The sequence below is a fragment of the Larus michahellis genome, chromosome 1 (genome assembly GCF_964199755.1).
Source record: "Larus michahellis chromosome 1, bLarMic1.1, whole genome shotgun sequence".
In the NCBI taxonomy this organism is placed as follows: domain Eukaryota; kingdom Metazoa; phylum Chordata; class Aves; order Charadriiformes; family Laridae; genus Larus; species Larus michahellis.
In genome coordinates this window covers 3,635,088-3,662,374 of record NC_133896.1, presented here as the reverse complement: position 1 = coordinate 3,662,374, position 27,287 = coordinate 3,635,088, and the positions used below count along the sequence as shown (strand labels likewise).

At 46.3% G+C, this 27,287-nt stretch overlaps 1 protein-coding gene across 3 annotated transcripts in view; it reads right to left on the bottom strand.

Annotated features, from left to right (window-relative positions):
* Window positions 1–27,287, bottom strand: part of PLXNA4 (plexin A4) — a 472,240-nt gene that overhangs the window by 36,556 nt on the left and 408,397 nt on the right. The window contains exons 17-24 of one of the 3 annotated variants that reach the window (XM_074573192.1): window positions 21,308–21,401; window positions 18,705–18,944; window positions 17,724–17,870; window positions 12,872–13,106; window positions 12,316–12,458; window positions 9,076–9,344; window positions 6,522–6,588; window positions 4,232–4,378 (exon numbers count right to left, since the gene is read on the bottom strand). In XM_074573192.1, the coding sequence (XP_074429293.1) occupies window positions 4,232–4,378; window positions 6,522–6,588; window positions 9,076–9,344; window positions 12,316–12,458; window positions 12,872–13,106; window positions 17,724–17,870; window positions 18,705–18,944; window positions 21,308–21,401 (1,342 nt within the window). The other 2 variants (XM_074573194.1, XM_074573193.1) reach the window with 2 other exon arrangements.

Below are 27,287 nucleotides of genomic sequence, written 5' to 3'. Positions count from 1 at the left end.
GTATTCAGTGTTACTGCTCCATCACCCAGCCTACCTGCCTCTGAGTCCTGTGGGGCAGAGCTAGCAAGGTGGATGAATAGGAGAGGAGACTTCAGTGGCACTCAAGGAGATGCTGAATGTTTTGCTGCTGAGAGGACACAAGCACTTGGCATCACTGTTTGTCATGTGTTGAGGTCTGTGTCAGCACAGCATAAGGCTGGCACCAGTTGCAGGGTCAATATGGAAAGGTATGGGACTGGGAGTCAGAGAAGTAGTAATCTCTGAGCCCTGCTCTCCCACTGACCTTGGGGCATGGCACGTCACTGGATTTGTGGTTATTGACCTTTTTCTACATCCTTGGGCTTTTTTTGCCTGCCAGCCCTTCCAGACATGAGCTGTCTCTAAGTGTATATGTACATGCAATGCTCAGCACAGCTAAGCCCGGATCTCCCCTGCGGATTACTGGCATTAAAAAAAAATAAAGGCACAGCTTGTGATTACTCATGTGGGGACCCTGTCTCTGAGTTCTCTACAGAGTCTTGAACGGTCTGCCCTGAGATCAAGGCATGACTACCTTTTCTGTCCCAGGGACAGACATCTTTCTCTCCCTTCTAAGTTGGGCCAAGGAAGGTCCAAGGTGGCTAGCACACAGCAAGGCTTGGCAGTGAGCAAGGAGGAGAAAGACCCCCAAAGAGGCTAAGCATGGGAGAGCCTTTACATGTTGGTGATGGCTACCTCCTTGCCACCAAAATTCCCTGAAAAGACTTAAGCAAAGGCAGCTCAAAGCATCTTTATCCGTGTGGAATACGTTGTCAGGAGAGATGATCCAACTAGGCTCTCAGCACCAGAGCTGCCGAGGTGTGCAGGGACCACGCAGAGCATGCCACTGCTCAAGATGTACTGGGCTGCTCCCACCTACCACCCCCACGCACTAATTAGCCAATACTCTTGACAGCTTCTGACACACATTGAGGTCTTTGGTCCCCTGCATTATTTGTATCAACTGAAAAGAAGCTGACACAGGAGATGGATGGTCTTTCATTTCCCGGTGACAGTAGAGCAGTGGCAGTAGGAAGCGAGGTTTTGCACCTGGACTCTGGGTCCGTGAATGGCTAAAAAAACATGGATTCTGGCAAAGGCAGATGGCAGTCAGCAGGTGTGAGATCCTCCTGTCTCTCATAGATGGAATAATCTAACTGGGTTTTTAATTAGACTGCAGACCAGAGGTGATGAGCTCTGACTGCTAGTGAAGACATTAACACAAGAGGGTGTTTCTCTGAGGTATACAGCTTGGGAGAAGACCTACTGTTTAGTTGCAACACACTTATTCTAGCAAATCACATCTGTAACTAGCTTAGTTTCTACTGTACTGAAAAACCCCTTGTAAGTATAGAAATTGTTATAGACTGCAAAGACCCTAAGACGTTGAGGCTGTTTCCTTGGAGAATTGTAGGACAGAGAGCAAATCAGGGTTATCTGGTTTGGAAAGAAATCAGACGAAAACAATCTAAATTTAGTGAACGAGGTGTGTATTCTAAAATCAGTAATTCCAGATGTTTGAAAGTGCTCTGTCCTTTTTTCTCGCTAGAAAAGTCAGTTTCTTTGCATCTGCTTTTCACTCAAACCATATCCAAAACCACGACTTAAAATATTTTATCATGATTAATAAAGGCTAAAGAACAAATGCCTTCCAAAAGAAGCTCCGGCCTTGTCTTCCTGGAATAATGACAATAAACAGTCTGTTTCAATGTGCCATGCCGCTGGAATTGTGATTTAACTCAGCCAAGCAGCCACCTAGCACTCATGAAACATGAACAACCCAATGAATTTCAGCCACACACTCTACAAACTGACAGTGGTGCATTTGGTGGACTCTACCAGGTGCATTTGGTAGAGAGCAGGAGACGTTGAGGGACTTCCTGTATTACAAATACTGAATCAGTTCTTGCTTTATTTCATTACTATATATTTTTAATAAAAGATGACAGACTGCTTAAGGAAGGACAAAATAAAAGAGAAATAAAGAGAAACAGAAAGGAAGAACAATCCTATTCATATTCTGCTTCTTCTTAATCTCCTTCGCCGAAGCTGATCTCTGTAAATCTGCTGAGATTCCTATCGGGATATATGTGTCTGCTCTTGAGATGTAAGAGGGAGAGCTGATTAACATCAAACAACACAAAGGGAATGGAGGAGAGCTTTGTTCAGGCTGATGTATAATTACTACCCTTTGCTGGCTGCTTTATATCAAGCCTAAAAGGATCGGAGGGATTTCCTTTGGTGAAAGTGATCACTCTGTGTCTGCATTTCTCTTCCTTTTGCTCACTCTCTCCATATGAGATCAGGCCTCCAAATTGCTAGACAACCACACGTAATAGAAAAGAAGCACTCTGCAGCTTATTTAGTAGGAAAGTCACGTTTTTAATACGCAAAATAAAATTGTGGTCTTATTTAAGAATAAAGTCTACCCCCTCATCAGACTTGGATTCCATCAAAGCTCAACTCTAGACTGTAGTTACTGACGAAAAGCAGGCATTTCCAGTGTCAGCCCACCTGAGCTAAGTTCTAAGACAGGTCAAGGAACTAATATCAACTGGACACAGCCCTCAAAGCTAGCTAAATTTAAGTGAGATGAAGGTGCAATTTGCACCTGTCAACTGAAGGTGCAAATAAAATAATCTGATAAGTTCAGAGGATCTTCTGATCATCCTAAAATTCAGGGTTAGGGTTTTCTGAGAACACAGACACGGGAAATAAAGAAATTAGAAGGATCATTGAACATTTGTAAAGTGTTCTTCATCCCACAGAGACTTAGAAACTCAGTGGATTTAGTGTGTCTAGGAAAACATGAAGGCCCACAAACACTTACACTAAGAAGAGATATCTAATGCTCCTTAATTGATGCTCTTTAATCAAGTGGGAAAGAGTGTAATCTCAGAGTAGAAGCTAAAGCTGGACATACGCAATGTATATCTTTCACCACGCAGACAATTACATTTTGAAGCCAGTGACTCAGTGACAGGGATTAATTTTCTTTCCCTTGAAATCTTTAAATCAAATTCATTTTTCTTTGACTTGTGTTTGCTCAAGAGGAATGGCTGCATTAGCTCTAGAGAAGACCTAATAGGTCCCTCCACTGTCTACCTCTAACATATTCTTTGATGCTGAAATCTTCATTGAAGAAACAGATTTTTTTTTTTAATGTTTTTTTTTTTTTTTTTTCTGGTGAAGATTATTCTTGCAATATAGCTTCATAAAAACTATTTTTGTTGTCACTTGCAGAAGGCCATGGGTTTTGCACTGACCAAACACCGCAGGGTCTCAGGATGTCTCTGGGCTTGCCGTGCCCTGAGCTGGGTGTCCCTCTGATCACAAGTGTCCCATGGCCAAAGGCTCGTGCCCGACCTGCCTGAGCTCAGTGCTGGGGACACCCCGCATGGCCAAGGGCTGCCACCCCGGGCAGGCACTGCCCAGCAAACACCAGCCCTTTGTGTGGCTGGGCTGGGCACTGGGCAGCTCTGCCAGTGGGGCTGGGGACCGGGGAGAAGGGAGCAGGGGGTGGGGAGAGGCAGAAAAAGATATCCCCAGGTGGTCTTACAAGTGAGGAGGAAGAAACCCCACCATGGACATCACACTCCTCACAGAGAAGACCTCAGGGAGGTGACAACTTGCAGTGATAACCCCAACTTTCTGATGTAGGAAGACTTTGACTTACAACTCAGTGGGATGGTGGAATTGTGGGAAAAGGGGTAGATAGTAGGAAGTATTTTCTATTATGTCTAACAGAACAACGTAAATTTCCCATATCTATCATCTTCACATTCACAGGCATATTCATTACACAAGGTTCACGCTTGCCTTCCAATGTTCCTGGACCTCGCCTAATCTAAGCGTAAAGCATATGGTAAAGGACTGGCAGCATCAGTCTACCCTGCAATGAGTGCAGATGCTTTCAGAGAACAGGTAATGCCTTTGGGGAGCTGGAGATGCTCTGGGCATGGGCAGGGCACAATGGAAGTAACCTGGAAGCAGCCGTCTTTGCAAACATGCTTTGCAAGCAGATGCTTCAGCCACAAACCTTGCTGTGGTAGGGGTTGTGACTAGTCAGTCTTCAGCAGGGTTACCCTGCTGGGTTGCAAGAATAAATTGTCCCAGAGGGTCAGCACGCCCATCACCGGCTTCTTTTCTCTAAATCCCCTTTTGATAGAAGAGGCTAGATAAGCCCCTAGAAGTGCGTGTTCAGAGCACTCACCAGTGTCTTGTAATCAATCTGCTGTCGGATAAGCTTGTCCTCACTCAGTGAGTACCGGGCCTCCCCAGTGATGGAGTCAATGGGTCCCTTTTCCATCTGCTGCTTGATGGCACAGAAAAGGGAGAATAGAGGTTCGCCAGCACACTCCTGCAGGGGTGAGAAACAACCATGAGGTGAAACAGGAGAAGCAGAAGTGAGAACCCAACCTACATAGCATCTCAATGACTGCCATGGCTTGACATCGATCCATCAGCGGGAATCAGTCTATTCCATACAGCCCAAGAATAGAGGTGACCCTCCACTTCCACAGAGCACAACCAGCCCTCTCAAGTGTCCCACCACAGGACAAAAGTGTCAGTGCTCCCTGGCAATGTTGGGGCTAGCAGAGCCTTGTAGGAGCTGTTCAAGTGATTGCCACCGGGCCAGAGCTTTGTACTGGAGCAGGTGGTGGGATGGGCCACAGAGACAGGTCTGAAATGGAGATGGACTGCCGGTTCCCCTTCCTGGGTGTTTCGAAGAGTCCACAGTCTCCCTGAGCACTCTCGTGCTGGAGGCAAATGGGGATGCTCAGGCAGGAACAGCCCAAGACCAAGGGGAAACGTGACCCTGGATCTGTACAGTTGAATTGGTGATGTCAGATGTGTGGGGCCCAGCACAGGACAGCAATGAGCACCCCACAGGCAGGGCCAGCAAAGCACACCTCCCTAATTTCTCCTTCCCACCATTTGCCTTCACCGCACTCCTTTTCCTACACTTTTCCTAAGCTCTCCTCCCTTGCTGCCCCCCCTCTGCACATTCACTGCCATGCAGCCCTCCTCGTGCTTTCTTCTATTGCCTTCCTTCGTCTCCATCCATCCTCCCCTCCTCCCACCTTGCCCTCTCCTCTGGCAGCGTGTCCCAACTCAACGAGCAAGGTCATTTTCCCCTGGTGTAAATCCCAGCAAAAACAAGTTAATAATCTGAAGCAAAGTGGCCCCTTTCTCAGTTCCTACACCTGTCTCCCACTTAATTAGCTTATCTGCCAGCAGCATATTGCTTCTGTGTGCCTGTCTCTTGCCCTTATCAGGCCTCTGTTCAGGCTAAGGCAAGAAGACAAGTAGCTGAGTGGGGGGAAAAAAGCCTATTATAAAAGCAGTGCTTTAGAGAGTCACCTCCTTATATCCTTTCCTTTCAGCTGAAAGCAGGAATCTGATACTGAAGTCACTGAAATTACCTTCCAGGGACCTTCAAAACTTTCCCATGCATTCATCCTTGGACAGGTTGTGCCTGGGGAGGGCTCAGGGGAATGGGATTGATTTGTAAAGCCTTGAATTGCCAGGCAGAGGGTGGCTTTACTGTCCAAATGGGGCTGTAAGGTGCAAGGATATCTAGCGAATGCATTAGGAGTGGGGGAGAGGTGCAGAGCCCAGCTCCTTCCAAAAAGACTGGCTCTGAGTTTGATGCCTTGGCAATTAGCGTGCTTGAGGCTCAGTGTGGGTCCCCAGGAGGAAACTGCCATCGCCCAGCAGCCGGCAGCAGGTCCCAAAGGCTGAAAGCCTCTTTTTTCACTACACACCACCCCAAGGAGGCCTCCCAGGAGGAACGAGAAGGCACAGGCCTCAAGTCTTTTCACTCTTTTTCTGATGAGTCTCCGTCAAAGTCAACGCCACCTCCCACTAGGATACAAAGCAGCAACAGCCTCAGCCCGTGCTGGGTTCTGGATGCAGCAGTCAGGTTTGCACAGTGTACCGTGTCCAGTCCTCCGTATCAGAGGGCGCATGGCCATGCCCAGGGCAGGCTGAGGCAGCTTTATGCCAAGAAAAGCTTGGGCTCATCCCTAAATTAAACTAAGCGGGGATCTGGTTACAGTGTAGGTAAAGCACATTAAATACGATGGAGGCACTGGGTATGATGGGGCCTCAGTACTGCCTCCAAACTGGGGTAGTAGTAGAAGTCCAGCCACTATGCACTGAAAATATGGGTCACCACGTGACGGAGGTCAGAGTCTGCTAGTAAAAGGAGAGCATTTTCCATGTGGTCTCCACCGGGCTCTGAAATCCTTCATGTTTCAGCACTCACCCTTGTGTCCCATCTCTGTACAGGAATAAGACCAGCAGGCTTCCTCTCTGACAAAGTGTCCCTCTCTGTTCTCCCTGGATCAGAAAGCATCCCCTGCTCCCGTTAGGCGGTGAACTCCCTTCAGAGAAAAGAGCCTTTTCCTTTATACCTGGGAAGTTTTTGCCCCAACTAAACCTCACCGAGAGGAAATGTATTAAAGCGGCTGTTCGTCCAGGGATGCTGCTCCTCTTACCTTGAGGAACTTGTACAGAAGAAAGGTGAACCAGTTGGTGAGCATTTTCTCAGCCACAGACTCTGTCCTAAATTCAGCCAGGGAGAAAAAGCAAATTGGAATCGAGTTAGTCATGCTGGTCATATCAAAGGGCCAGTCAAAAAATTGTCTTTGTCCATCTTACTGCCCAGATCCCTGAGCCCCATGGAAAGTCTGGCATGACACCATCAGGATTAAGCATGTCTTAGGTTGTCTGTTTTAGCTTTGGATTTAGGAAACCTTAGGCAGATCCTTACTGCACTGTTGATTTTACTGTGACTAAGGAAGACCCCATATGTCTCTCAGTTTCTCCATCAATGAAAGGGAGACGACAACATTTGAGAGAACCTTCTCAAAGAAGTTCAGGGAGGATAAATCCATCAAATATGAGGAGCTCAGAGTTAGTCCATATGACAAATAGGCTATATAAATACTTACGACAGACAGATCTAAATCACCAGAGAATAGTTATCTGGCACTGATTATGTCCCTGGCATTTGGGAGTGATTATACTCTTCAGTGTGCCAATGTGGCACATTCACAGAGCTCATCCTTTTGCCCTTGAACACTCCATCCTCAACCAAACAAAAATCCATCTAGAGCTTTCAGGGTGAATCTCTTTGAGGCTGTAGACATCACATGGAATGAACACTGGACACAGGTAAGGTGGGAAAATCATTCCAGTCAGCTCCTTCCTCCTGTCAAATAGCCCCAAAATCAACACTGTAGAAGATGGGCTGGAAGATCCCTTTCCATCCACAGAGTCACAGGGAGGGAGGGGAAGCATCGAGCTGAAGCCAGCTGGTCCATATAGCTGTCTGGGAACCTCACACCAACATCTGAATCCCAAGGCACTGAGCTATTCACATGTTCATCATCAGACTCTGTTCTGGTGCTGCTCAGTACAGGACCTCCATCTCAGAGCACAAACCACATCTTGTGTTTTCAGAGCTTGGAACAGCGGAGGTGCCTTCTTGTTCATGGGCTCTCCTTCCAAAGGCTACATTTCATTTCCAACAAAGATGACTAGAATTAGAAAAGAGCTGGAAGAAGAAGAAAGAGGAAAGATGGGATGCTCAGGACAAGACAGGAATGGACAACCAGGGAAGATAAAGAGATGGAGAAAGGGGAAGAAAAAGGAGAAAATGAAGGGAGGAGACAGCTGGAAGAAGGCAGTGCCATCCAGCATCAGAGGAGAAGCACAGAGAGGAAGCCTGGGGACAGCTGAAGGGAGGTCACCAGCCAGGCTGTAGGGCTTGAATCACATCAGGCAGTCAACTGACACCAAAGCAAAGTCCAGTCTCTGCCTCTGGCATTGCTGCCCTGAATGCCAGCAAGTGCCTTCTGCCCCCTTTTTTCCTGGTTCTCCATAGTGGGCCGTGTGCCAGATGAAAAGCCTCCCAGCAGGCACCACAAATCTTTTCTCTGCCCAAGCCATCCAACGTAATCAGCTGAGGGCTCCTCAAAGTTGTCTCTGATCAGTGGCAAAGGCCATTCACCTCCAGAAGACTCCCCCTGATTTTACTTCGGGTCCTCAAATCAGAAGGGTTGGTTCAGACTGTGAAAAGGAGATGCATGTGATCCTAAAGGGAGGAAAGGAAGCATTTCCCTAGGCAGGGAAAGCACATTAATTACAGAGCAGTAGGTTTTTGATTCGAGGGTTCCCACACAACCCTGGTGGTTAGACTTGGCCAAGAAGCACCAACACAAACTTGCGCCCTGTAGGAAAGCAGTTCTGTTGTCCTGTTCAGCTCCGCTACTGGCTTCAACAAGATCCCAATACCATTGCTCAGGGATAGAATGAAGACCCCACAATGCAGCCGAAGAATATTGTCTGTGTGTTCGTAGTTAACTCATGAACAAGAAACACATCACGGCAGTCCATGTCCCAGGCAGCGGAAGGCAGTGGCTGACTTACCAAGGATATAATACAGCCTGTTCTGTGTGATATACTTAGAGGTCCTACACCATGCAATTGGAGTTTTCAGGTTAAAAGGAAACATAAACGGATGTCTTAAGCACACAGAGTCCAAGATAAGGATTAGGAGGCAGGGGCTCTTGCTGCCCTTATGAAGCTTTCTGGAAGATCCACATTAAAATCTAGAGGTAGCTCAGTGCTATAACTTTTAATCCTTGACTACTTTTTGGTGAGGGAGGAGATGGAGCAAGATCTACAGACACACTCACTGAAAGGGAAGGAAATGCAGAGAGGATGCTGGGAGGAAAAGGAGAGTCCTTTAAGAGAAGGAATGCTTTGTCAGGAAGTTCTAAATGAGCAGGAAACCAGAAACGGAGGGCAAGTCAGTCTTCATTCAGCCCTACTTGCCTTATTCACCCCTCCCTGCAAACAGCTTCATGCCAGCCCTTATGGGGTCACATGAACTGTGGCTGTACACCACCCTGATTTCACACCCTGCTACACAAACAAAAACCCAGCAATTTTTCCCTTTTCCTCCAAAGATGACTAGTATGCTTATGTTAGACAGTGGGGCACAGGCTAACCAGCCCAGTTCACTCCAGCCCCAGACATCCTTACCTCCGGAGCAGCAGCTTGGGGTGGTTCTTGCTCTCCAGATTTTTGTCTATGAGGTCAGCCAGGAGCTGCTTGAGGACATCAGTAGCGTACTCCAGCTTGCTCTGCAGCACCGTCATGATCAGCGAGGCCACATTACCACGGTCCCGCATGGAGAAGCTGCGCTGGGACTCCAGCGTGCGGATGAAGGACAGCAGGAAAACCTTGTTGTTGATGAGCTGGGCAAAGAGCTTCAGGCCTTTCTCCACCCGTTCCTGTCTATAGCCAGGGACCTGCACAAGAAGAAAGGGAGTTTATGCCTTTCAGTCACTGCCCGCTGTGAAATCTCTCCCAAATGGGTCACACACCCTTTGCTACCTCTCTACCCTCAGCCCTCCAGCTCCTCCAACTATTCACTTTGACTTCAAGCAGAAGTTAGTTCTGAGGCAGGGAAAAGGGAAAAGTTTCTTCAAATAGCAGAAACAATTAAAAATAATTTTAAAAAGTCTTGCATCTAAGCAGGCAGGTGAGTCCTTCCTTCTGCTTCACAGGACAGTCCTGTAAAAAGGAAGAGAGTCCATACATCATCTGATTATTAGGAAGCCTGAGAGATTTCCTAGGCATAGCTAGATGATTATTTTCCAACCTTGTGTTTCCCTTCCTGAACAGTACATCAAGAAGAGATTGATAGTGCCTAGATATGGTACCATACTATGTTGTATTTTCATTGCAGTCAGACTGAAGCCTCACCCTATCTCCACCTAGCATCTCTATTTCATCCTTGCAAGAAACTTGCTTACAGAGATTTGGAGTTCAGCTTTAGGAAGCTGCGAGAGGCAGCAAGAAAGTGAATGGAGAAGAGAGTCTGGGGGTCAGGTTTTGAGCAGCTGAAGAGATGCAGTGATGCAGGGGATGACGATGATGAGCCTTGGTTTGAAGAACTAGGTAGATGAAGGTGTGAGAGGACACCCTGAATTGGGACCTGTCTTGGAGCTCCCACTGCAGTAGGACCCCTGGGCTTGGGAGGTGAGATGGTTTGGAGACAGAGAGGTCGATAAGTCTCTCATATATATTTCTAAGCTGTGAGAGGCTGGTGACTAGTTTATATATATAACAATTTAGGACCTCGACACTGGACCCTAGACTCCACAGACTACAGTGGGCTTTGTCCTTTTCTGTCCTTCTGGCTCTAGACAAAAATGGAGCCTAGAGAGCCCCAAACTCATTCCTTCATGTTGCTGAAGCTGTTCCAGCTCTTGAAAAAGCTTCCATGGAAGCTGGAGAGTCTCAGCATGGAGGAACACATGTCACTGAGGCATATATGTATTAATAACCAACCGGATTTGGCACTTAAATCCAAAATAAGTTGGCATGCTTAAACAACCAAGTAATGCAAGGCCCTTTAAAGAGTCATTACTTTTTCATTCTGGAAATTAGAGCTCTTAACTCTTTTTGCATACAGCAAATAAATTACTTAGTAAATAGCTTGAGACAACCAACCAACCAACCACTACCACCCATCCCACCAATAATTATTTTTAACTCACTTGCTTGAACGTTTAATATTGTCTATCCCCAGGTTATTATGGAGAATTGAAAAAAAAATAAGACAAGTATTTTGTACTGCATCTGGAAGCAGTTAATTAGCAAATGGACTGGAAATAAGTAAGACATGCTCACTGCGGGATCTATGCTGGGGCCTTTTCCAATAAACAGCAACTCCTAGGTGCTACAGAGAAGGGAGCAGAATGGAAACTGCCTTCCCTGATATGTTGGTAGCCAAAGATGTTGACACTGAAAGAGCTGTTGAAGCTTTACAGAGCATTAAGGGGGGAAAAAAAAAAAAACATGAATGAAATGAAAGGAAGAAGAGATCAAAGGTGGCAGATTGAAACATTATCTCTGTGTGTCTCTGTATGTATCTGCGTATGGGACCATCCATGCTAAAACCTCTGTAGCGGTCAGATGCTATTCTGTGGTCAGCTGGGTGAGGTTAATAAATATAGGGATTGAAATTGGCTGTGGTATGAAGAAAGTGTTTGTGTATACGTGTGCATACATATGTGAGAAAGAGACTCATCACCCCTCGTCTCTTGTGCTCATTTGCTGAAGCTGCTGAGCTACTCTTCCTGAGGGAAAGCAGCTCAAGGCCACTCTATTTGAACCCTAAAGGCAAATATCTACAGTAGTCAATGTGTAACTCAGTCTCCTACCCATTCCCACAAGCCCTCGTTGCTGACAGATCATGTTTTTTTAATGGTTCTTTCCATATAGTTTGATGAATTTTGGCTCTCCTGAAGGGAAGGAGCAAAGACGAGCAGGCACCTCTGATTACACAGCCAGCCAGGCATGGTATTGCCTGTGCCAGCTCTTATTCCTCCTCTCTGCCAACTAACCTCAGTCTTGGCCTCCAGCAATCTCACCAGCCCATGCCAGAGCCTCTCTGAAGCTGAGAGCTTGCCAAAGACTTTGCAGAGAGCTCAGCCAACGACCTCCCTGGCCTTGGCCATGCTGTATCCCCTGCTTCTCTGGCCCAGGTATCCCTAGAGCAGAGCCTGTCCATCTGCCAAAGCCTGAAGCAGTTCTGCAGCGTGGCCAGGCCTCACCCGCAATCCCGTCAAATTCACTGTGGCCAGTGAGGTAATGCAGGCTGTGTGTAGACCTCAACAGTGCTGGGGTCTTGCCGTGCTCCCACCACCACGGTCCAGAGAGCTGGGGTGAAGGAGGTAGATGTGAGCAGGCTATGGGCAGACTGATGCTGTGGTTTTCTGATCTCAACTGCAAACCACGGAGCACAGCAAAGGTGGACATTCTTCAGTGATTGCAGGTTATTCCTATAGGTGTTACCAGGAAAATAGGCTTCTTGGTAGTGTCAGTGTCATGCAAAGATAGAGTGACACAGGCGGATATGCTGTTCTGCCATATGACTTTTTTCCTGTCCCCTGCAAGCAGTAACTAATAAACCCAGTCTAAAAACCAAACCCAACAGAATGCAAACCAAGGAGGGCTTAATACAGTTGACCTAATGTACACAGATCTATGAGACTTCCAAATAGATGAGTGATCAAACAGAATTTAACATCTAAGATAGCAGCAATCATCTTCTCCTTTCAACCTGGATTTTTAATGAGGTGCTGTTTTGTCCCTGGTAGGACGCAGCATTGTAAGCCATCACATCCCCACCACTGATACAACATCCCTTGCGTTCAGGACAAAACATGGAGGTGTGAGAGGAGCCAGAAGCAGGACGTGTTGATTTCTTACCTCCAGATCCCTCAGGACTGGATGATCTTCAATGCCAGGGAAAAGTACCCTCATGGTGTAGGTTCGGTAATCAAGGAAAGGGATCCCAGCTCCATCCAGATCACTTGTCAGCTCATGAATATCTGTCTGTAGCTCTGCAAAGGCTGACACAAAAAGGGAACGACTCCTGTAGCAATGACAGTCCAGATCTCCCCCACGGTAATGGGAAAAGCCCTCAAACCCACATACAGAGACTAAGCTACAAGCAGAGACGCAACACATGGAGAGGAAGACAAAGGTCGACAAGAGCAGTCTCACCTTTCCTATAACACAGCCTTTCCCCAGGGCTCTGTGCCACGTCTCTGTCTGGACTGTGAGTTACCAAATGCAGCTGGGACAGAGTGGAGGAAGGCTGGACTCAGGGGAAACAGGCAAAGTCATATTAGATCCAGGCTTGAGCCATACCCACAGGGTTCGACACCCCTTTTTCTTGTGATATTTTGGCTCAAAGCTTTGCGGCTGGAGCTCTCTCTTCTACCAACACTGACACAGTATCAGCCTTCCTTCCCTATCCTACCTTCTTTGCACTCCAGTGCCACCCTGGACTCCAGGTTGTCCATCTGCATCTGTAGACGCTTGAGGGTGAGGTCGCTTTCTCTGGATTTGCGCTTGTATGCAATCAACACAGCCACGATGAAGATGATGAGCAGGCCACCAGCCACTGCAATGCTGACAATAGCTGGCAAGCTGAGAGGGCTGTCTGGAGAGATGTAGACCATCCCTGGGGAGAACTCCATTCCTCCTACACGAGCCTAAAGGGAAGGCAGGAAAAAGTTACATTGAAATTGCCAAACAAGCAGGAACACAGAGAAACTCCATCATCTCCCTGACTAAGGCTGAATGATGACCTCCCCTTGTCTCTTAAGTTAAACAGGGAATGAAGTACTTGGATAGAGAATGGCTAAAAAACACTTGAAATGTCATGTAAAAGCACCTCTGTTGACAGAGTGACCATGAATCCAACCAACAGAAGACTTTCGTGCGACAAATCTCACCAGTCCCAACACCCTGACTATATAGCAGTTTGAGGTTCATTCTGTGTTTTCCATTCTCTGTCCCAAACAGCTACATTGTTGTACTGGACTGCCCTGATGACACTTAATCCCAAAACGCACACAGGACATACAGCTTATGGTTATGGTCTGATAGGTCCTAACCTCATAATGGGACAGGGGACTTCTGATCCAGACAGCTGACACAGCATCAGTCAGGGCAGTGGGAATGTAGAAATGTAGTCACAATTTTCTTTTGACTTTTCAAGCAGAGAAAACTCTACTTGGAAGCCACTGGGACATAAAAAAATCCATAAAGCCTGGCCCATGCTTTTTACTGCAGATGTTCACCAACGGGACAAGGAGATGAACACAACTTTCTGCTCTCCATGTGCTCCCAGACGTTCCCGGCCTCTGGGACAAGATGCTGTACCTTGCTTTTAACAGCCAGAAAAAGTCTGCCGGCGGTACTGCTGCAAAACCAACAAAATTTAATCCTAGGCATCCCATGCCTCAGCTCAGGCACCTACTCGGGTTTCCTCTCTAGGTTGCCAGAGGAAGAAACTGGCCAATGAAGGAAGGGTTGGAGCCAGTAGAAGAGACTATGGATCAGAAAGTTATGAATTGATGAAGAGTTTTCTAGCTGCTCTCACTCCTCACCATCACAGCCCTTGCTGGGGACATGAATCTCTGTGACCCCAGTCTGTGACTCCTAGAAACCCCAGTTACAACCTCTGAGAAGATGTCTCTTTTGCTATAGCACCAGATGTAGGCTGTTCTGCAGTTGGTCCTGGACAAAGTCACCTAGATGTCACCCTCCTGTCTTGGACATGACAGAAGTGAATGTCTGGAAATACCTAATTTCCATCCAGAAGGTCCTCTCATGCCCTGAATACTCCTAAGCCTTTTGGGATGTGCTCTAGAAAGTTAACAATGAAAAATGAAACCAAACCTAAGCTCATTTGACCAGGTAAAAGCATTTCAAGGTGAACATTCGTGTAGCAGGACGTTGATGACTTGTAGAGTGTCTTCAGTGGCCAAGGAACAATCTAGCACCCACGCGAGTTGAAGATGCAGCAGTAACTAGTTTTCCTATCTATTCTAAGATAACGAGGTCCAACTGACTTATAAAAGCCTGCAAAGGGCAGAGATTTGGTATTCGCATGTGGCATGCTCAACTGAGAAGACAAACTGCCAAACTCACATGCTAATCTAAGCTGAAAGCTATTGCCTTTTGCCCTAGACCACTGTTCCAAATGCTCCCAGTAAAATTTGCTCACCAGTTTGCACAATTTCCTCCCTGATATCATAAAGGGGATCAATAAATAGATTAATTATGTTTCATTTTCTGTTTCTGACAGTGGTCCTTTTCCTGAGGCCTTACAGTCAGACGAGTCCATTCAAGGAGTATCAGATTAGAATCAAACAACCCCTTCCCAATCCCCAGTGCAGGTCTGTCCTCAAAGCTTTCAGAACAGCCCGTCTCCATGGGTGGGATTCCTCTTACCAAACATTCGACGTGCACATCTAAGCTAGACATTACAGCATGCTTTCAGAGTCAATACAGAGAAAAAGCACTTTCAGAATGTGATTTATGTGAGCTGCTTTTGACACCTGCTTTGACATTTGGATGAGAAGTTTTATACAGTGGAAGTTCCCATTTCTCTCCTTTAACTATAAGGGGATCTAGACGTAGGTGTCTAACAGTTAGCCCCAGTGTCTTCCTCTCTAGAGGTGGTTTCCCACACTGGGAAGGTCTCACAGTCCACGAATCAAACTGCCACGATCTGAGGGAATCCGTCTCTCGAAGAAGAAAGCCTGTGAGGCTGGAGTACTATTGCAAGCATTCAAATGAAAAACAAGCAAATATGTAGTTATAGCCCTACTTTATTTCCTGGGCCACCGAGTGTTTCTGAAGGAAGTTATTTCTACCTTCCTGAAGACTGAGCATGAGCCCTCCAAATTACCAAACAGTTTGGCCACCTATTAAGCCTGTTAATCATGAATTCCTACTAAATGGCACTATGGCAGAGCCCAATTTTTTTCCAGCAAAGTCTCAGAGGCCACCTGTAGCAGTTCAGGAGTTCCTGTTGTGTAAAACTTGATTGTGGTAGCGTCTTCCCTAGTGCAAGTTTGCCCTGGCCAAATGTATCTACCTTAGGATGAGATGAATTATGCCCTGAATTTCAATTGCTATATCTGACCATCTCTCCATTCACTATACAAAAAGTGTAGTGTGACTTTCCATATGTAAGTGCCCACATTAGATAACAGCAACCCTTCAAACATAGTCCACTTCTTCACTGCAGACCTTCCCCAACATAGTTATTCATGGCTCTTCTTCATGTCTCTTTCTTTTCCTTGGAAAAGAGCTTGCCGCTAGGCTTTAGTTAATCTTTTTTAACCATTGCTCAGGCCTTTTTAGTTCTTTTCTATTGTTTCGAATATTTAACTCTGATTGATGTCAACATGTTTTTTATCTAGTTCCAATGTGTGTCATTGTCACTGTTCCTTCCCCCTTAGAAATAATCTCAGTGTTGCAATGGTTGATTCACTCCCATGGTCCCTTCTCAGATGTTGGCCACCTCTCTTTGCAAGAAAGGGTTTATTCAGCAATTTACTCAAGGCCACAAAGGAAATTGTTAGCAGAAACAGGAGGAGGACCTGGGAGAGCTACCTGTCAATTATCCTGACCATCAAAGTGACATTAATGTGAAACATGGGGATACATTTTGTACCAACCGAGGAACAGAGATGCTGCACCATGCTGGAGGAAGCATTTCCCAGCCCAGCTGTCCCTCTGTTAAGTTCCAGATGCAAAGTCCATCCTTGAGCACTGGCCTCCATCGCAGGTGACCTTCTGTATTTGGTTCCCAGCCCAGACATCGTCAAAGTGCTGCCTCAGTGTTGGCAGTTGAACGAGAAATCTGTAACTTGCCCCTAGTACCGATGCTCATTAACAGGCTTCAATGCAATCATCTTCCCACGATTCCAGCAGCATCTCTTGTTTGATCAGCATCCTCAAAAAGGGATTATTTTTTTTTCTCTATGGCTTCACTTAAGCTGTCCCAAGCTGCAGGAGCAAGGGAGTCTTCCCAATTAGTAAGACCTGACCAGATGTTCATCCTCCCTGATCCCCAGGGGTTGATTATTGCTCACCTGACTTTGAGTTTTCTCTCTCCAGGATTGGCTTTGTCCATCTCTGACTAACCATATGTTTAATTATATTCATGAAAATGACAGGGAACATATATTGCCTTGTTCAAAAGCTTCAGTATTCACACAGAGAAAATCTCTCACTTCATTATTGCTCCTCTTGGAGTGTCTTAATGTGCTTCACAATGAATTGAGAGCCACGGTATATTTGCATGGCTGAAAAGGATTATTACCTCTATTTTCCAGATGACAAACTTTGGCACAGGGAAGTTAAGTAGCCAGTATGAGGTCTCCCAGCGGCAGTCACAAATGAGACCCAAAACGGTCACTATGAAGTCTCTAATTTCTAAAAGTCCCCAAAAAATTCTCTTTTTAAAAAGTCATGCAGGGTGTCTCCATCAACCCCTATGAGTCTCACTGCATTGAAATAAATAAATATGTGACATATACAGCTTTGAGAGGGCAACAGTGAGGTGGTAAACAGTTGATCACAAGGAATGAGAAACATTGATCATCTGTATGTCTGATGTCAGTTGTTGTGTTTCCGCCCTCAGCTTGGTGAAACTGAGATGAGTTTGTTGATGTGCTGTTTATCAGGCAACAGCATTGAGGAATGCAAATTACTGAGAGGAAAGTAAAGAGGGAGAGAATAAATCAATGGTGAGAGGAGGAGAAGCTCCCTCTGATGTAATCACTGTCCATTTTTCACAGGTTCCAGGAAGGATGTGCAGGAGTGTACTAAGTTGTATAGATGTCAAAACTCCAAAGTCCAGTCACACTAGAGTCCATATTCTGTTTTCTTTTTTTTTTTTTCTCTCCTACATAAAGATATATTTTAGCCAACAGCATGTTAGCATATGCTGAGGACTGTGCTCAATTTAACAAAGTATGTCATGCAGGGAACATGCTACATATATGAACTCACATGAGCATCTAGGCTTCATACAGTCTGTACAAAAACAGGAGAGGCAAACTTTCCTAAAGGGTTTTGATTATGAGAGGTTTTTCACTGTCCATAAGGACCTCCAGGTTACTCTTCTACTTCTCCAAGTTACTCTTGATGGGGATATTATATCAAGAAGGGTCCCTGTTGTTTATGGGATCTACAGAAGGCAAATGGTGATGCAGACTCCTGGGAGATCTCTGCCAGCTCTTCAGCATTGGTGTGCCCTCCCAACCCACCCGGGGAGGAAAGGCTGATGAGGTTCAAGCACCACTTACCATCACCTTGTGCCGTCCAATGAGGTTTGGAGACTCACACAGTAGCTGCACATCTGATACGGTCACTGCACAGGGCTTCTCGCCAACCAAAACGGTGTAGTTCAGCTTCGCGTTCCCTCCCGCCACTGGTGGGATCAGGTTCTTGCCCTGGATAGAAAGGAATATCACCCCCCAGAAAAACAAACAAATCAGGAAAGAGTTTGCCTTACACCTCTTGTTTGTCCCTGTGACACAAGTGTTAACATTGCACTTGACATTTGTGGTTCACCATTCGATAACACAGAGAGGAAAAACCAATTTAGAAAGTCATGCAGAGGACAGCATGGATGGCTACAGACTGCCATCAGCCAAAACAGCCTGCCCTGCACCCCTCTCGCTGGAACTAAAGGAGAAACGTCGCATATAAATCTTGTACAAACAGGCCCTCACAAAGCATATTCAGGCAAGTAAAATAGGCCCCTTTCCAAACATACAAGAAGGTATTCCACAAATCATTTCTTTGCACATGCACCACATACAAGTGTTGATATGGAAACGTTCAAACACAGAATTCCTTCCCTGTATTGCTACGCAGATTACAGAAATGACAAAGGAATGGTGTAGGATTTAACCAGGGGCAAGAGGAAGGTCTTGAAAACCCAAGAAAGAAATAGACTTGGGTATTTAATTGCCAGCCCTGTTGCAGTGGTAGAAAATGTTCTTCTCTGGTGAGCAAAAGAGGGTACAAATTTATGCTGTACACAGGTAGCTGCAGCAGGAGTTTATATTTTTTAGTTGTGGGTATTGGCAGATGCTGAGCAGTGATTTGTGTCTGCAGGTGGTGACCCCAATATGATGCAATGTGGTAGGTGCAGTGAGTGAAGGAAATTTCTGGGATGCAATCAGGATGCCACTATGATTTCTGGGGTGCTGGCAGACACAGAGAGGCAATAGGCAGCATGCGTTTGTCCTTCCTCATCCAGGCCTTGGTCCCCATCTCACCTTCAGTATGATGGGACTTCCTGGCTTCAGCTCCAGGATCCCCGAGGGATTGAAAACCTCAAAAATGGGATTTGGGTAGTAGGTGAAGTTGGTTTTGTTGAGGATAAGCAGGGACTGCACGTTGTCAAGAATGAAGCCAAACTCCTCTGGACGCTCAGCAAGCTCAGATTGGTGATTGGGGTCAACAGCCAGCGCTGGAGCCTGGCAGGTCATCTCTGTGCTGTTCTGCACCTCGCAGTTCTGGAGAAAGAAACACAACACAAGTAGAGTTTATGGAAAATGCCCCCAGCCCTCCTGGTGGGCAGATACCTGCCAGTGAAATGCTAGCCCACCTACTGCCGGAGGACAGGGAGGACCAGACCTCCTTGGTTATCATCAGACAGACTGGTGCTCCACTGCTTCAAAACATTCCCTATACTCAGCACGCAATCAAGGCTGGGAAGGGATTAGGAAAGCTTTTCTGGGGCAGGTGTGTGGAGCAGTTTGCACTGCGATTGGGCATTTCTCCCACCACCACCCCCCCCCCTTTTTTTTTTTTTTTTTTTTTTTTTAAATACAGCCGAAACTAGTTAAAGCCTCACTACCACCCTGCAATCAGCTCTCACACTCTGGGGATCACTCCAAAAATGCACATGCAGTGGATGCTCAGTTGTGCCCAAGATTCCTGTGTGAGCATCAGGTTACCTGAAACGAAGCCCAGGAAGCTGGAGAGATGAAGACTACGAGGTAGATTTCAGAAGACCCTGAAGTTTTGTTCCAGCCCTGCCAAAGACCTGCTTTTTTGTGTATTTGAGAAATGGGTAACAGATTGCAAAAGGAGTTTTACCCTTTCACTTTAAATGACTAGGAATTAGATGTCTGGTTGAAAATCAGGATCTGAGTCTTCATCTTTCTATATCATGGTTGCTAGCACAATGGTCTCACCAGGAACCAACAGGACCTACGGGGAAACAGCACCAGCTCTGGGGGATCCCAGCCGTGCCTGATATGAGAATCTTCTCCAAACTAGTCTGATACCTCCAGCACTGAAAGCACACTCATCATCACAGCTAGCATAGCTCAAGTGCTAATTTTGCTTTGGTTCAAATCAATAGAGAAAGAAGTTACTTGGGCCAGCTGGTTTTGTATTGTAAAGTCAGTCAGATGTTCTCTGCTGTAACAGCTCTTACAAGGAAAAGGCATCGGAGTACTTCCCAGCGCAAAACCGATGGGCAGTTCTACATGAACATGTGTGAGATGATGAATAGGCTTCATCATCTGCACAATGGCATGATTGTTTGAGACCACTGTGTCAGGCAAGAGCTGGAGTCTGCTGGAAGAATAAGATGAAGTCATGCAGGCTTCTAATTCTGCAGGAAAGCTAAATAAGTGTTCAGCTGCGCTGTACCAGGAAATACAACTACATTACAAAAACACACCTATGGATATGCATAATCAGTCGGACCAGGGTTTTCCCAGAGTTCATGAGGGACTGGGACGTTGTCAGTCGAGATTCACATCAGATTCAGAAACCAATCTCAACAGATATTTCCTGAATCTGATGGGGTGTGAGTGGTGACAAAATTACTTTAGATTTGGCTTTATGAAGGGAGATATTAGTTCGTGGCAGAGCTGGGATAAGACCAAAATTTAGGTGTCTCAATCTATACCATATATTCCTCCATTATCTTTTTGGACCTACCACAGTTTCACTACTAGTCATGTGGCAGTAGATGATTTTAAATGTCTGTGAAGTGCTTTGAGAGCCTTGGGTGGAAAGCCCATGGATTTATCTTAAAATCTGAGAAACACGGAGGATCCGAACTTTCTGCCACCACTCCAACTAGTCCCTCTGTATTTTTTACTTTTGGAGCTTCTTCTTCTGGGATGCTCCCGAGGAAGTGCCCATACACAGCCAACACCTTTCCGGATGCTGTTGCATGGCCTCATCCCCCAACCTACCGTAGGTGCCAGCAGGTGCTGCCTGTTCCTGAGTCTCCTAATTGGAGGTGCTAAACTCTCACCTTTTCAGATCTGCCTGGAGCTGCTCAGCAGCAACTGGTAATTGTCTCCTTCTGAGTAAATTGTCCTCCCAGGCCTTGATAAAGCTCTGCTGGCTTCCACAAAGATCTTTCTGACTCCTCAGTGGTCACTGAGAGTTAAATTAGGCTGTGAATCTAACCGGTTAAACCTGGATACGCTCTTCAGGATCCCAAATAGACCAGGGAGTGTACACAGTAGTACCCAAGAGTATTATTCACAGTCCCTCCTGATCCCAGCACACCCCATTAACAACTTGAATTTGGGTCTACTTACGCACAGGCATGGCTGATACATAACAGGTTATACGTGGGCCAAGAGAGAGGACAGGTATCCTTGAGCTAATAGAAGAAACAGGCTGAATGACTCTTCACAACGCCTCTCTCTGTTCCCTCTTTGGTCCAGTGATCCTTTATGGAGCACTGGATAGGGTAATCTATGGAGCATGGATCGGGTAACCTTTCTGAAAGCAAGTTGCGCCCTCTTTTCTGGATGCAATAGGAGTTTTAAACCTCCAGGGCTGTTAGCCAACCCCTATCACCACCTTGGACATGTCCCCTTCCCAGCTCAGCAGGCATACTCACGTTGACATGTTCCTTTCCACCATGCTTTGCTCGGATCTGAGGGTTTTGGATGAGGTCTAGGTGAGTTCCCCACACAGCAATGGGTGTGTTGCCACTAGAGAAGAAGAAATGGAAGAAAAGCGTGAACCCAGCTGATAGATATCAAGACTGATTGCACCAGCAACAGGTGATCTGCGTTCCTAAATGTTGATTGCAAAATGTCTGACCCCATCTCACAGTCCCATCGGAAGGGAAGGAAAAACAAAACAAAGTAAATAATTTTTCATTCATTCATAAGGGGAGAAATAAGTAAAAACACATGCTTGCTAAAACTGTCACATCAAGCAACATCTGGGTGTTTTTCATTGTTAGGGCTCAGCAATCACAAGCTTCAGTAATGAGAAGAATAGTGGGAAATTTAACAGGGGCTCTTCAGAATGACCCACAGACTATATTTCCTTTATCACTTAAGGAAGGGAGCCCAAAAACCCCTTATAGATACTGTCCTGTGCAAGCAGCTCTTGAGGACTCAGTGCTACCTTCACTGAAGGCTGTAGTCTCATCTTGCATATTAAACCTGCTATAAAAACAGCACACTGAATAAGATAATGTCACCCCAGTGAACACACTTCAGTGCTGTCAGGGAACCTGGTCCTGCAGCATCTAGAAGAAAGAGACAAAGTCTTCAGCCTTGGTGTGCATAAAGCGTTTTCTTGGTTTCCATTTGGTCACCCAGGCAGATAAGCTCTGCCACATGTGTTAGATCCAACATATGACAGAACCAAGCTTTCCAGTCACTGACTCCCTTTGCTCAGACAAGGACTGATTTCCCGAGAAAGCCAATTCATACAAGCCATGACCCTGCATCTGGTAGATTTTCTCACTTTTATAACATCTCTCTCAGCCCAGCTTAAGATGGGGAGATGTAGACAGAGCCCTTTCATTCCCTGCAATCACTATCATAAAATCATACAATGGTTTAGGTTGGAAGGGACCTTTAAAGGTCATCTAGTTCCACCCCCCTGTCCAGGGCAGGGACACCTCCCATTAGACCAGGTTGCTCCAAGCCCCGTCCAACCTGGCCTTGAACCCCTCCAGGGATGGGACAGCCACAGCTTCTCTGGGCAACCTGGGCCAGGGGCTCACCACCCTCACAGGAAAGAATTTCTTCCTGATATTTAAACAAAATCTCCCCTCTTGCAGTTTAATTCCATTACCCTTCATCCTATTGCTACACTCCCCGATCCAGAGTCCCTCCCCAACTTTCCTGTAGCCCCTTTAGGGGCCGGAATGTCTCCTCGGAGCCTTCTCTTCTCCAGGCTGAACCCCCCCAACTCTCTCAGCCTGTCCTCACAGCAGAGGGGCTCCAGCCCTCTGGTCGTCTTCATGGCCTCCTCTGGACCCGCTCCAACAGGTCCATGTCCTTCTTATGTTGGGCTGGACACGGTACTGCAGGTGGGGTCTCACGAGTGTGGATTAGAAGGGCAGAAGGAAACAGCTTTCAGAAACACCCTTCTTTCCTTTCCTTTGCCTCCTCCAGCTGCAGCCAGCAGTGCTGTTTGTGGGACTTCAGGGAGCGGACAGGAGGGAGGAAGGAAACTGCAAAGGAGCATTCCCAGGCTTCAGTAGGAGCTGATGCATGGGTTGGCCCTGAAAGCCGCATCAAGGGGAAGGGTTCACCACGGGCATCTTTGGCCATCCCAAATCGAAACAGCATTGCTCTACCAGGGTGAGCTCTCCCTTTGCAGCACAGTGGCGGAGGCAACATGATGCAAGGGCTGAAGGGGGAAGAGTAATCCGAGAAAACAAAAAACCTTCAGCTGTCAGGGCTCACACAGCCAGGGCAGGATGAGAAAATGTCATCAACGGACAGCCCCGTCTCTAAGGGTTTCCCAGGGTGAGAAGCGCTCACATCAGTTTCAGCACCTGCCTCCATAACTTCCCTTGGAAACTGTCCAGGCTGCAATTTGTTTCCCGGAGTGTTCTGCTGAGAATGGGAGGTCACGCGGAAATCAGTGGGATTGGGAAAAGAGAGCTCAGAACCCCTTTCCTGCCTCCAGGTAAACCTACGCACACATGAAAGGTGAGACAAGCGCATTATAAATGAGAAAACACCAGGGAACCAACATGCTGGAAGAAGAAGCCTGTATTGACCAACAGATCTCCTCCATTTCTGACCTTTGTTTCCCACGTTCCTCATTTATCTTCCATTATTAATCAGATGGGGCAGGTAGGAATGAATGCAGATATACATCTCTGCTGAGCAGTGTAGCTATCGGGTCTCAGTGAACTGACTGCAGCGAGCTGGGGCTGCGCTTCAGCCCCTTTATTTACACCCACACTGATAAGCCAAACGGCCAGGACACCAGCTCAAACACTGGCTGGAGGCCATCGATGCCGATAAGGTGTTAGCAGCACCCCAGGCTATGCCTGGTCATGGTTCAAGGGATAGCAAGGGCCAGGGAGCACTCCCAACAAGCAGGAGAGAGGAAGCTAAACTGTCTTGTAAGGAGGAAAGATGATTGGTGGTATGGATGAGGGCTATGCATGCTCGCTGGCTTCAGGACCAAAGAATAGACCTGAATTAAGTACTTACTAGTTTAAGCATAGCCTATGTGACCAAGAAACCTGTAAATTTGAAGCCATGAGCTCTGCCAAAGAACATTGTCACAACCACATCTTTTGGTAGGTGCTCCTGTGACCCTTCTCTGAGAGGTTCCTTATGGTCTTTCATTCAAGCAATGCTTGTATGAACTGATCCACGGTTAGGACAACACTTGACCTTGAGTTTTGCAGAGCATCTCAAGTTCTTGCTGTCTGAAACCATCAGTTGTGATGGGAAATTTCTAATGGGAAATTTTATGGGACAAAAGCACATTTTGCCATTTCCGTAAAATCCGCTTGGATGGTTGAGCTCTCCTGAATGCACAGGGGATCTCTTCTGAAGTCACATATCCTCTTACAACAGAGGATCCCCTCCCAGCCTTACAGAAAAAAATACCCTCTCCCCAAAAATTCAGCTTCACGTTAAGTATTCCTTATCTCACTCAGCAGAAACTCAGCATAAGAGAAGTGTATAAAGCAAGTTGTTCTTTCTCTGCTCTCCTGGTTCTTCTGGATTTTTGGATGTGGGCCTTTATAATTTTTACTATTATTTATTATTATGAAGAATCTCTGCTGATTCAAACTGGAAGGGATTTTGTATCTTTGCTCAGCTGAAAGTTTTACATGTTCCAGGGGTATCAAATGTGTGCGCATACATACAGATATATGAGTGTGCGTATACATACATAAATCCTTTTATTTAATCAACCAAGTCTGTGCACACAGTTTTAAACCCATGTGTTAAAAATTCTGTATTTGGGTTGGAAACCAAGCTTGCAGGCTCAGACCACAGTTATTAAGCACAGCCACAGCACCAGATCAGAGAGGGGCCTTTTCTTTGAAAAACAAAGCCAAAGCAGTTGTGTTTGCTGAAGACACTAAATCACCCCAAAACCCTCTCTGGCTTGCAAATCAAGGAAATACAACTGTTGTTTGCCTGTGCATGAAAACCACCAGCCACTGCCTTTTGCGTTTGCAGGTGAATTCATGGTCACAGCCACTTCTCGCCCAGGTTGGATCAGAGCCTGGAGACACGCTGCTGCTGCCCAGCAAAAACAACAGAGGCGCCAGGACTACCAGCTTTCTTAATTTAACTCCTTATTGTCCCAAAAACCCTGAGCATAATTTTCTAGCTCCAGAGTCAGATAATTGCTGGATGTAACTCAAATCAAACCCAGATCAAAAGTATTAATGGAGCCTCATAAAATTCTAGTTACCTGCCAGCCCAGCGTTACTTTTTTTTTTTTTTTTTTTTTTGGCTATGGGAGTAAATTAGCAGTAATCTTTCCTTTATTGTCTTGGAAAATGGCACTTGAGAAGGTTTTAAGCCAGGCTCGGTACATTCATTTGCTAATTTTGCAAAGCTGGTTTAGTAGCAATCATCTATCCCTCAAAACAGCTTAGCCCCCCAGCCAGGAGTGATGAATCAGAGAAGCACAGTGGATTTGCTGTAATGAATCATACCGCATAACAAATATACTGAGGAACAGCCTCCTCAGTCTATCTCCAGATCCACGTGTCTTGATTAACTTATTTCTTGCTTGATTCTCAGGGCTGGAGCTGGCTGCGCTTTCATCCAACTCTGTCTGGAGGCCTTACTCTAACACTCGTCTCCATTATGAGCTGCTGGACGGAGCTCCACAGCTAAGAGTTATAGCGCTTAAAACTGTCCCTGACACCCTGAGCCACAGCAGTAAAGCTGGATTTTGCATCTTCTCTCTCTGTGCCCTCCTCCAAGATTATGCATGTTGGGAGTGATTCAAAAGTGTACAAGTAACAGGTGACAGGACAAGAGGAAACGGCCTCAAGTTGCACCAGGAGAGGTTTAGATTGGATATTAGGAAAAATTTTTACACTGAAAGGGTTAAGCATTGGAACGGGCTGCCCAGGGAAGCGGTTGAGGCATCATCCCCAGAGTATTCAAAAGGCGGGTAGACATGATGCTTAGAGATATGGTTTAGTGACGGTTTTTGTCAGAGTTAGGTTGATGGTGGGACTAGATGATCTGAAAGGTCCCTTCCAACCTAGGCAATTCTATGATTTTATGATTCTATAAGAAAGAGGATGAAAGTGGGTAGGTCTGGTTAAAATTAGGTACCCATTAATGCTCAAGTGGGTGCTTTCTCATTTCAGAGACACTGAAGAAAGCAAAGGGTAGAGGTTGTACCTGAATAATGAGACTGGTAGAGTCCTAGTCATCCATCCTAGCAGGTACATAGCCACTAAGCAAGCACTTCTTAATTTTCTTTATGCTGGGAGGTGGGATGGGAGGTCCGAGGCAGCAAGCAATGGGATGCAGAGTCTCTGCACCCCCGGCCTTGGCAAAGCTTTGTCAATACACCTGAAGCATCTCCTTAGCTGCTTCTTCATCTCCTGCTGGCAGCTTCAGCAGAGAAACCAAAGAGCAAACGGGCTCTGGTGAACTTCTCCTCTCACCTCCCAGCCAGACCTGAAGCCAGGCGGAGGAAAATCCCCAGGCTGCAACTTTCCTGGGGATAATAGGGGAATTCATTCTCCCAGGCTGTCAATCTTGCACCTTTTAACCAGCACTGAACTCACTTTAATAAGGAAGGGAGTAAAGCGATTTCTCATTTCACTGATAACCTGAACTCTGATTGAAAATAAAAACCCCAAACGGAAAATCCAGACACTAAAGCTTCAAGCCCAATGTGCAAAGATTCAATCCGGCTAAATCGGCAAATTCCTTCACGGTAATTAAAGGCACTAATTGATTTGTGAAAACATCTTCTGGATGGGAGCTGAAGTGGGGGGATTTACAAGCCCTGCTCCTAATCCCCAGATACTCCAATCAGTCCAGTTTGACAGGGAAGCAGAGAGCTGCCACCGATGAATGAGGGGAGACTAAGATTTCTTATTTTGTATCTTTTCAAGGAAATACCAGTGCATTTAATGACCAATTTCTCTCTTCCCGAGGCCATTTCTGCAGGCTTCTGAGAGCTTTGATGCCTTCCACAACCAGGGCAAATGCTCCTCTCAGACACCTTCATGTGAACCCTCTGAATTCACCAAAGCAGCATCAATGGGGTGAAGAGAAAAAGGGATGCCTAACGAGGAGGAAGGCTGTTTGAGAGGGCAGGGACCAGGTCTCCCTTTGTGTTTCATCTCAGGAGACAGCCCTGGGGCTTTCAGGCACCACAGTGAAACAAGCAAGGCTTAGTCCTAAACCAGCAAGTCCATGAAGGCTGTGGGAAAAGTAGGAATTGCTGCTTTCACACCCAAGGAGATTCATTTCTCTAAGCACAGTTCTGACATTTATGCCTGGGTTTAAAAGATCAATGACTGGTCCTGCTGCCATGCAAAGCTGTGGACTCAGCCCAATGAGGCCTGAAAGACAGTCAGAAAGACCAGAAGCACTAGGAATTGCAGCATTTATGGA